This window comes from Sebastes fasciatus, chromosome 19 (genome assembly GCF_043250625.1).
Source record: "Sebastes fasciatus isolate fSebFas1 chromosome 19, fSebFas1.pri, whole genome shotgun sequence".
Classification (NCBI taxonomy): Eukaryota; Metazoa; Chordata; class Actinopteri; order Perciformes; family Sebastidae; genus Sebastes; species Sebastes fasciatus.
In genome coordinates, this window is record NC_133813.1 from 10,229,451 (window position 1) to 10,241,253 (window position 11,803).

General features: G+C 40.8%; 1 protein-coding gene across 3 annotated transcripts in view; it reads left to right on the top strand.

The window, feature by feature from the left end:
• The window catches only part of whrna (whirlin a), a 153,504-nt gene extending 146,318 nt beyond the window's left edge, over positions 1-7,186 (top strand). For all 3 annotated transcript variants that reach the window (XM_074616755.1, XM_074616757.1, XM_074616756.1), the window contains one exon: positions 3,908-7,186. In XM_074616755.1, the coding sequence (XP_074472856.1) occupies positions 3,908-4,090 (183 nt within the window). In that variant the 3' untranslated portion in view covers positions 4,091-7,186. The remainder of the gene's footprint in view (positions 1-3,907) is intronic.
• Positions 7,187-11,803: the final 4,617 nt, after the last annotated feature.

An 11,803-nucleotide genomic window follows, 5' to 3' on the forward strand; every position in this document is an offset into this window, starting at 1 on the left:
TTACAGCTGATAACGCCGTCCCAACCGACAGCGTCACTACGAAAACGTAGTGCCCACCCTCTGCCCCAATCAGGGTTATCAGCTGCAGCATGGTTTAGGTTAGGTTGAGGAGAAAGTTGACTGGGAAATAGCTGAAACCGCCCACATTCTTTTTATCTTGGAAATATGGTGCTAGCACAGCCAATCAGTCATCAACAAGGAGCCACACTCAGTCAGCTCATCAAGTTCCTTGCCCAAGCTGCAATGACACGGTCACAAAAGGCATGCAGAGGCCATTACGTTTTGCCTCTTAACATAAAGAACACACTACTTCTGGCATTGGCACTTATTGCTGGTAATGATCGTAAATCATCCACAGGAAGGACGTCCAAATTGAATGTATAATGAAAGTAATTTAGACTGGTCTGAGCAGTCTTGATTATAAATGTGGAGGCGGCTGGTGGTTTCCACTTCAGACCGAAGAGAGGGAAAGAACTACAGCCACGACTTCATCACATATATCTTTCCTCTGGGCTTGTGACCGCAGAGGAGAAGCACATAAGGTGAACAAATATGATTCTTTATTCAGGATTGCTTCAACAAGACCAAAGTGGCATCAAGTATGCTGAGATCTACTCTGTGGAGTTTGTTCTCCAGAGCACAGAGAGGCCTTAGATGCTTACTTCACACAGTAGCTAACAACCTCTGTTCAGCAATTCAGACTGTGGGCGAGGATACTGAAATTGATGCCGTTCCAAAGTTTTACTGATGCTCGTCGGACTTGTTGGCCAGAGATCTGCTGGTTCTTTTGGGAGTCTTCTGGTTTCACTGCCAAGGAGCTGGGAAATGAGACCTGAGTCCTTGTATATTTTGTGAATATCATGTGTCCTGTGCATGTGTCAGATTGTCAATAACAACATTTTTCTAAGAAATGTGTGACTGCAAGAGGGGAGTGTTGCCAGTCAGGAGAAAGCATTTCACTTCTTTCTAAAGGCACAAAGCTGCAAAAAATGTACTGCTGGGTCTTTGCTGTGTACTCTGAGGGCCAGACTGCAGGTGTGTCTGTGCGGGTATTTATGTGTCTGTGCGGCTGGGAATGTGTTTTTCTGTAACATGGCGGCTCTATTTCTGTATGCTAATGAGGCATCTGTCACATTTATGGCATGATGTTAAAATTCTAGCTTTGGTACCGAGAGGACCTAGTTTACAAAATAGGAATCTGAGGATTTGTGAGGCCCCTGCAGGAACAAGTGGGCTTCTTGGATAGCCTTGGACCTGGGCCGCAGTTAGTTTGAGATATTTGCCATGGTGATTCCTTTCGATCACAGACAGAAGTACAAACAACTCTTAACACTTTTTATGCCTCCACCCCGGAGACAGCCGTGGCCAGAGACTTTATGTTTAAGGGTGTCCATACGTACATACGTCCGGTCCATTCTCGTGAACGCGATATCTTGGGAATGCCTGGAGGGAATTGCTTCAAAATAGGCACAAACATCCACTTGGACTCAACGATGAACTGATTAGATTATTTTTTTTGGCCATACCTTAAGAATTCATATCCTAATTATGACAATTTCACACAAATGTCTAACAGGATAAAATGTTGAAGTGAAAACACTTTGGTCGGACTGGTTGGCGGAGGTATACAACCGCAAGGCGGTAATTTGAGTTTGATGAAATTTCCTGACCCATCAAAGACTCCTGCTGCTATGAAAAATGATTCTGTCTGCTGCAAAATAAAGTTGATTTTTAACCATATTTCTTCAACCAAACAAAGAAAATGACACATGTTCCTCCTCATTTTATAACATTACATATTACATTTTTCATGTTTTCACGTATGATATTGTGTTAATATTTTCCTGGTGTTTTACAAGACGAGGAAGGATATGTTTTGTGTTGTCGTCATGCATTAGATTGGAAAAGGGTGCTGTGGCTTAATTCTTATATTGAGCATGACATTTTGTATATTAGTATTTGAATTGATAGTCGTTACAGTAGATTTATTGGGCCTCGGGCAAGAACGTTTTTGTATTCTTATCCTAAACTGGTGCTTTCTTCTGTGTTCCAAGCTCATTTCAACTTGATAAATGCCACCTGTTCATGAGTAGATGCACATTTGTGAGATGTGATAATTAGTGTAAACAACACTTCTAACTTGATATATAAGACAACCTGTTCTGCTCCATTTGTTTTATTCACAAACATATCACCCGAGAGTAAAAAACTTCACACTGCAGAACTTCAAGGCCAGCTGTCAAAAATCAACAGAAGGAAACATAACAAATTTCAGCGTGCTTTCACACCTAACCAGTTTGTTTCCGTTAAATCAAAACTACTAATGCCTTCAAATTAAACCTGTGATCTCGTGTTTACAGCGTGGGAAGTCGTGTACACGATATGCTTGGAGTTCAAGTGGTTAAGTCGTGAGAACACCGCTGCTAAGCAACGGCAATATTAACACAGTTAATGCAAAGGCATAATGACAGAGGATAAAGATGATGCCTTTGGGAATATCAACATTTTCCTCAGACCTACTAGAAAATTACGAAGGATTATAATATACGACTAAAATTACAATATATTCACTTGTTATGTGCTTAAAAATTAACTTTGATGGCCTCTGCCATTCTGATACGTCGTAAACTCTGAGCTTTCAGAAACGTTCAACTTACGAGGTTGTGAATACCACAAGAGGGGGGCGTTCATATGGACTCTTCTTGTCAACACGATAAACACGACCCCATTTGAAGGCACCATAAACAACCAGATGGAGGCCACGTGAGAAGAAGGGTCTCAACCGCTAGTGCAGTTCATTTGTAGTGTGAAAGTAAAACCAACCAACCACCGGACTGTGTGAAAACAGATGTGTAATTTTAGCATAAATTCATAAGCTAAATATTAAATCCATCTCAGATCTCCCTCTATACACACACAATGTATAGCCTAAATTTATACAAGATCATGGTACCATGTATGAGTGTTTTCCCTGATATATCCGAAAGTGAAAAGGAGTAAAACCAGAGGTGTGTTGAGCTGGTGTCCTTGGTTTTTTGGCAGTTCCTCAATAAAAGTGAGTGAAAAGAGGGAAACATGCTGTCTGTGCATCACTATTTATGATATCATGTATCATAAACAGATGCAGCCTTGACTCATGATGTCTTTTTCCCCCTGTGGTCCATGTAATGCTGATGAAGTAGGATGACATCCCTTAAACTGTCAGTCAGTAGTGAGTTACCTGTCAGTCCATATGACTTCATATTTACAGCTCTTAGTTTGCTTGTAATAAGTCAGTGTGAACACAAATCAGAGTAGAACTAAGAGGCAATCATGCATAATTTTCCTCCTTGGCCTTTGGCCAAATTAACCAAAGTACAGGTGTGAGACGACCCATAAACTCCAAATATATCCAAATTTATTCAGATTAAGGCATTCTGATTCTTTTCACACTTCGGAGAAAGGCTATCTTTACATGACTTGTACAACCACCTGTGAATTTTTTTGTGCCTACGTGAAGTTTCTACATTTGAGAAAATTGAAGAACCCAACTAGTTCTCTTAAAGGGGACATATGGGGGACAAAGGGGTCATGAAAAACTCACTTTTTTAGTGCTTATGCACATACATTTGGGTATCTGGATGGCCTACCAACCCACAACCTGTGAAATAAGACAACCCAGTCAGTTTTTTGTGGACTGCAGAGATCAGAAAACATGTGATTCAACAAGCCATTCAGATTTGGCTCCCTTTCCTATGTCACATGCAGGCTCATTAGAATATATCGCCCCACATCAGCCACTACTTTTGCAAAGGTGCACCACATTCTTTTTTACTAATTAAGTATCAGTTCTTACTCCAAAATTTAAAATTAAGTTCCAAAATTCACATTGTCTCTATCTCTCTCTGTGTGTCTCTTTCTCTCTCAGAGGGGTGGTTCAGCTCATAACTGCGGCCAGCTGAAGGTAGGTCAGGTGATCCTGGAGGTAAACGGGGTTTCCATGAGGGGCCGCGAGCACAGGGACGCCGCACGCCTCATCGCCGAGGCCTTCAAGACCAAAGAGAGGGACCACGTGGACTTCCTGGTGACCGAGTTCAATGTGGCACTATAGCTCCGTGGAGGCGGAGAGAGGACGATGACGAGGGCAGCGCCAAGAGAAGATGGGTTCCAGGACGACACGTGAGGAAGAAATTCAAGCGTCTGTTGTTTTAAATGGCACAACTCTTTTAGATAGACACAAACGAACCACCAACTGATCTCTGAGCCCTTCTAAAAACCCCACCCTTGAGTCTGGATACACGAGACTCAAATTTACAAGGTATTACTTCCGCCGTGGACTTCGTTCAGGATCCTCCTCAACGTGTTACCTCCCCACTGTGAGACCTTATGCACTAAAAATGGAAAGTAGTGAAACGTATACCTTTTTCTCTGTTCTCTCCGTGTTAAAACTTGTGGATTTACAACCATTTGAAAACCAACTGGAACTTCTCGTAGCACTCCCACGTCCCGTGGTCGGTTATTTTTTAATCTATTTATTGCTTCTACCTGAGAGACAACTGCACATCTAAGACTGATCCACGCTCGACTTTACAAGCTTGGATTTGTAAAATGTAAAAATGAACAAATGTAGATACAGATGCATATATACTGTACACATAAAGATACTCCTATATGAATTATAAAACCCGTAACCTCCGTTGAATCATCGACATATAGTGATATATTTCAAAGATGATGATAATTCAGGCCTTCCTGGTGATATGGGATTCTACACAGGGCCTGTCTGCGTATGACTTCCCTTTCACAAAGAGGAAACGGATAAAATCATGTCAGGCTACAAAAAATACACATTCCATGCTCATATTTGTTGAATAAGACATCAAAAAAGACGTGTGTATGATGAAAATCTTCATATGGGCACCATGCAAATGCACATCATTTCCTGTTTGCTTTCCACTTCTCCATCTGTATTGTTTGAGACTATGTCCACACTTAGCCAGCTAAACTTTAAAATGCTGTGAAAGCAAAATGCGTCCACAATACGAATAATAAGAAACAGCTAAATACTGTTTTTATTTCCATCAGCAAACGCTGCGCACCCAATTTGACTGTTATCAGCTCATAATGTGCGTTAGTAGTAGGGGCCTACTACTGTGTAAAAGTGAAAGCGAAACTTTAAAGCAACAGCTTTGCGGTGCAAACTTTTTCATGGTCTCTCACCCCAAACACAAGTGCACGCGCCTGCAAGACACAACCACTCCAGACAATTGCAAAGCAGACAATTGCTGTGCCTCCATTGAGAGGCTCACCAAGTAACTCCGAACCAGCCTGTGATCAGCACCACAAACAGCAGCCGAAGATGTGTGTGTGAGACGGTGAAACTATAGTGTGAGACAACACAGAGAGGCGACTGTTCGTTCTTAACAACAATGTTGGCACCTGAAGAGGTTAGCGTAGAAGCTGCAATAGCATCAGTTATCAGAACGGGAGAGTATTTCTTCATTGAAAGACAAGCAAAGAACGGCACTGAAGGGTTTTCTAGATGGAAAAGATGTTTTCGCTCTTCTCCCGACTGGCTTCGGCAAGAGTTTGATTGACCGATGGTTCATCCAATCACCTGCCAAGTAGTTTTTGAAAGTGCCTGCCCTTTTCCAAACAGTTTCCAATGACGGCTTCTCAGATGTTCTGTGAAACAAGGTTGTCGTGTTCACATTCATCCACTCTACAGAGCAATTTTGAAAAGCTCAGTTTCTGTGTGTTGAAAACGCTGGATCAAAGATACTGTACGTTTTCAGATTTGGCCAGTTCAGTGTGGAGGTTCTCTCAGAGGGGATCGCATCCCTCCGTTTATTCCCTCAGACCGCTCAGCTTTTCTCCTGCTACTCTTTGAATAACAATTGATGATTTTATTTTGTAATTTCATAGTTTTAATTATATTCACCCTGGGGGGCTTGCTGAAGCCATGCTCAGTGCAGCAATTACGCCCAAGAGGGGAGTAATGAGACATTTAGAGGACGACACTGCCACAGATTTGAGGAACACTCCGCCGCACATGTTCACACATGGAACGTGTGCACGCACGCACACATTTCATCACTTATGGAAAAGCAATTAGGAGATAAGCAATCAGGTGGAGTGAGAGATGGAGTGAGAGAGAGGAGAAGAGAGAGCAGCAAAAGTAACAGATGAGACGTGATTGTTGTTGTGATGATTTGCTTCCGCTCAGGAAGAGTGCAAGCATGGAGAGGATGTACAGCAAACATCCTCCGTGTGTCACTCCAGAGACTCGCATTAGGCTGCAGGTAGAAATATGAAGTAATTGGACTAATTAATCTAAGTGTTCTGTATGTTGATGTGCGTTGTGTATGCGTGCGTCTGTCTGAAGGTAATGGATGAAACGAGAAAATATGCTCAAAACAAGGAGACGGCAAATGTGAATGTCATCAAAGGAGCTGCTATATGAGACAGGTGCAAGGAAGTGACTCGGTAGTTAGGTAGTCTTTTTGATGAAACCGCCAACAGAGCAGCGCTGTGAGAAACTGCTATCAAACACTCCTGAATCATTCTGGTGACAACTAAGAGAACAGCACCATACACCTGCTGTTTATCTTCAAAATGTCAGTCTCTAATGAATAAAAAAACAAATGCCCACATCCTGTACCCGTAATGCCACATTACGATCCCAAGATATATAGTTTTTGAATAAATCTATAATTTCTTACCAGGCGAAAACCTGTCGAAAGACCACGTTTTGTTCTATTGCTCATTTTACAAGTGAGAAGTAAGAAAACCAAAAAACTATCAAAATTTTTTTAAGCTGCATGAATTGATTTTGGCCACTAGATGAAAGAGCTCCACCAGATGCCGACATATACACACAGTTCTGATATTTTTTTGTCGGATTACTTCATTCATTTATTCTTTGATTCATTTTGAGTCATGTTTTTGTCAACCTGATGAATGTTCACTCTCCTTTTAGCTCTGGTTTGGTCTCCACCAGCTTTTTTTTACCAGCAAATTTTGTCCGTAGCTTATGGTGTTGATGAGAGCACTGAGTGACTGTTATTGTAAGTTACTCATTAAAGTTGATATGGGCCTTCCAACATACAGTTTCAATGCATCCCTAATAAATATCCCCACTTTCATAAAGCTTTTTTTTCCAACTGCAGACACAGAATTCCTCCATTCATTTATAAATATGTAAAATTAGGCTAATTTAAGTTTCTTTGTTATGTCCTATTCAAGAGAAATTACATATGTAGCAAAATTTGAATGTTAAAACCCTTTCGATGTAATTTTTCCAACCGACATCCTCTCATTTTCACGTACGGTTGATCTCAAATGTGTTTTGGGAACAGGATCAGGAAACATATTCAAAACCAGACAGTTTCATGAATGTTTAAGTTTCCCTCTGCCTCACAGAACGAGGAGTTGAAAGACAGTCAACATGAAAGTAGTGACATGATACACCTGAAGAAGTGAATCAAGATGAGATGAATCATTATGTGCGTGTCTGGAAAAGGACAACCTGGACCTGTAAATCATACTAACATTTCACCAGCTAAGGCTTTAACAGAAACTCTGGTCCTGTTGCAGGATTTATATAACATTTTTGTAGGTTATGTTGTCCATTAATAAGTCAACAGGCTTGATGAAAAGCTGCTTTACTCACTGCAAACACATACAAAATTTAAAATTCAGGATGCATCAGTGTGTGTGTGTGTGTGTGTGTGTGTGTGTGTGTGTGTGTGAGAGACATGCAGAATGAGCTAGGTAATAAGACAGACAGATGAGAGCTGGAGTGTGTCCTCTCAGTGGAATTACTCTCCGTTAAACAATCTAATCTGAAAGGAATCGCAGCCACACAGATGAAGGCTTTTGTTTTCAGAATTGAGCATTCAAACATCACACGTGACACCTTCAGAGAGAGGAGAGGAGACAAGGAGAGACATAAGAAGCCACACAAGGACTTTGTCTGAATAAAGTCTAAAATTGGAAGAATTATGATTTGATTATGAGTTGCATCAAAAAAGAACTGAGTACATTTCGGACCACTTTTCTCCGTGCTAAGGACACATTTTGGACAGTACTATCAAAAAGTATTAAGGTTTGACACAGAGTCCTTATAAATCTTCAAGCAAAGCCGATAACCAGTATATGTAAAGTTGACGAATTACATTTGCGATCGTTTTATTAAATCACTTCAACTGAGGTAAATATTTCCACTGGTTCAACCTCTGCAACAGCTACATGCGTCCATTAATGCCAAAGTTCCCTTGAGCAAGACACTGAACCCGTCCCTGCTGCTGGCTGCACCCTGCTCAGGTGAAATGTGATAAATGCAAACACGTCTCAGAGAAAGTCAAACGTGAGAGTTGATGAATAAAGTTCTACAGGAAAAGAAACAGATGTTATAGAATTAAACTTATTTATTTATTTATTTATGTAGACGTTTCTAAAGCATATTTTAACTGCAGAATCATCCCTCCTCCACAAAAAAACTTGTCGTGAGTTAACTCCATAATGACCCCATCTTGTAGACATGCGTCGATAGCGGCTCGGCCTTCTCTTTGACCTGATATTAAAGGGCCATCCAGGAGGGAGGGATGATGGAGGGAAGCGATAGAAGCCGCTGACAGTCTCATTAATCAGAAGCCAAGACGGAGAGGTGCTGGCCTTGGCTCCGACATGAGACACGACAGCTCAGACATTGTCTTGTTGCTCGTGTTGGAGCAAGGTTTGATGGTTTGTCCCTCACCCCCCCCACCCCTGAACCACTGCTTCCCCGCAAAGGTCAGACTTGTGAAGCAACCACCTGTTGAGTCTATTGATCATGTTTATTCGTTTCACTGAGTGTGCCTCCTGCTTTATTAGCTGCACAAGTTGATTTTGTTGGTGTTCATTCGTCCGCCCTGCCTGCCATGCTCTTCAGCTGTTGTCCCGTCACTCCATCCTTCAATCTTTTCGCCTGCTTCCTGCACATTTTAACGAGGAGTGTTGTACAATGACATGCTATTTATACAGAAAGGGTGTTTAATTTTTCAATAAAGAAAACTGCACAAAAACTAGCAATCTGTCTGCTTTTATTTTGAAGTTTGTATGTTGATGTTGGAAACGGGACATTGTCGGGGGGCTTAAAGGGATAGTTCGGGTGTTTTGAAGTGGGATTGTATGAGGTACTTATCCATAGTAGGTGTATTACTTTGAGTAAATCACGGTCGGTGTGCCACCAGCATCGAGAAACAGACAGGAGCACCGGCACCGGAGCAAAGCAATACAGTGCTGTGGACGGGGATGGCAGAAAAACATATATTAGCCACCTAAAAGAAAGGCCCACCTAAAAAAAACAAATGGATATCCGTTTAAGCGTACGCTCTATTTAGAATATTTTCCGATATCAAACTGAACTGAAAGTGAAACGTATCTATACTGTTTTTGTGATTTGCAAACGTATTACTTTTTCTTTCAAGCTCTTTATCGATTCATTTCTATTCAAATTTCTCTGCTATTTCTGTTTTCTTCCGTTGCCAAAGCAACGATACAAAAGCAAACACCATTGCCCTGAATACAACAGACTTCAACAATACATTAATTTAATAATTCAGTTGAAAAGCACAATTTTCATATTGTAAGCGGAACATACTGTACTGAATTGTAATCCATTTTCCTAACAGTTTATCTTGTTCAGTGACGCATGTGGGAGCAGAAGGAGCCTCTTCTATAGCACGACGACATCCAAGTGGTCTCTGGGGAATTGTAGATTCATAGATAATGATAATATTAGGTATTTGTATCCTAATTTCCAATTCACCTAACCTATATGTGGACCACTGTCATCATGTCACCATTATCTCTCTCTACTGGCTGCAGTCAAGAGATGATTATAGGGCACTGATTCTTTGTAGAATTCGTTTGGTATGTTTAGCTAATCAGAAAACAACTCTGACATGTATTTTCCTGCAGTGCAGTAGCGTCTGCAGCTCTGTGTTTCAATGAAAGCATTGAACATACTAGGCCTCTGGCAACCAGAACTGCCTACGACAGGCTGATTCAGCCCCCAGGCAGAGATCTTTGAGATGTGCAGACCAGGTTCTGGGTCAGTGCCAGTGGCCATATAACACTCTGCCATTGTGTCTTCTCTAATAGTGCCAAATAGCAATCCACTGTGCTTTGACTTTGGTTTTTGTTGTTGCTTCACATCAAGATGAAATACTGTTTTCCTTTTGTGAAGGTGAAGTTTGAACGAGACAGATTATTGCAGGAATGGAGATAGGAGCTGATTGATGTCACAGTCATCTCTCTGTCTGTGTGTTTCTCTCAGTTTTACACACTATTTCACATGTAATTTAAATGTATTTGTTCTCAGTTATACTATAGAACAATACTGTATGGTTTAATCTACCAGGACGGATAAGCCTTACTTTTCAGGGTGACGTTTTTTATACCTATAAATGTACAGTTCACTTCTAGTCTTTTCTGCCTTTGCTAGTAGTATCTTTTGAAAGTGGACCAGTGTGTTACAGAGCTAAGCAGTACATGGCCAAAGGTATGTGGAGACTGGACACCCAAACATTACATTACGTCATGTGTTACTGAACATGTCTTTCCAAAACCATGGGCTTCCTATAACAGCCTATACTCTTCTGGAAAGGTCAGGTCATTCTTCCACATCAAACTGCCATTTTTTTATGGACCAGAGAGATTATCATGTTCAAACAGGAGAGGGCAAATAAAGGTTTTTGCTGTTTCATAATGTAAAGGGTCGGCCTCAGGGAAAGTCAGCAGAGTGGAAGGAAAAAGGTATTACATTTTTTTATCAAGAATGATTAAAAAATATATTTTAGAACCTATTGATAAAAGCCAGAGTCAAACTGTTTGGACTTTGACCTATGACTTATACCAGATATTCTCAACCACCTAGTTGGCCGTGGAGGTGCTGCCAAATGGTTGGCGGGTTTTAAAACTAGAGGAAGGATACTGGAATGAAATGAAACTAAAAATCCTAAGGAATCTATTGGTCCCAGCCATGCTAGCTTTTCAGGAAGGAGGCTGAATAACACTTCAAAGTTACTCTAAATTTTGGCGAGGAAAAACTGGCATGGCCATTTTCAAAGGGGTCCCTTGACCTCTGACCTCAAGGTATGTGAATGAAAATGGGTTCTATGGGTACCCACGAGTCTCCCCTTTACAGACATACAGTGATGTTGGAGACAACCCTGCACCAATAAAAGCTCCAAACCTTGTGGTGTGGAAATATGACCCTGAATAGTTTGGATTCATAATGGCAGGCAGGGTGAGAGTAAGCTGAATATTACATTACACCTGACAGTGGCATAACACATATTTATAGCCCAGTTTGTCATTTATTTGGGAAGGTTGTCCTCAGAATTATTTTAACAATCAGACATGGGCCTCAAGTTACAAAATGTTGAGAACCCCTGACCGATACAACCTATTTTTAATTTAATTTAATTTAATTTAATTTAATTTAATTTAATTTAATTCTGTTTTATAGTGTGTGTATATTAATGAAAACCTGTGTTGGACATCAATAAAGATGAACATTTTATTTAAATCTCCTGAATAAAAGGAGGAAAAGGTGAAAAGTATCTTCCTTTCTTTATTCTTGAATGAAAAACTTGTATAAATAAAGTTAGTAAATGTTGCCCTCTAGTGGCATCTTTTTTGAACAGCAATTTTGTATTCCCAAAATCGACTCTAGTCCCGCCCCCTGAGCAGCCTCATAACCAATCACCACTCAGTATTTGGTTTTGAAGACTTAAGGTAATATAGCCTGAATTTTGTCTGTCAGGCAACACTACTC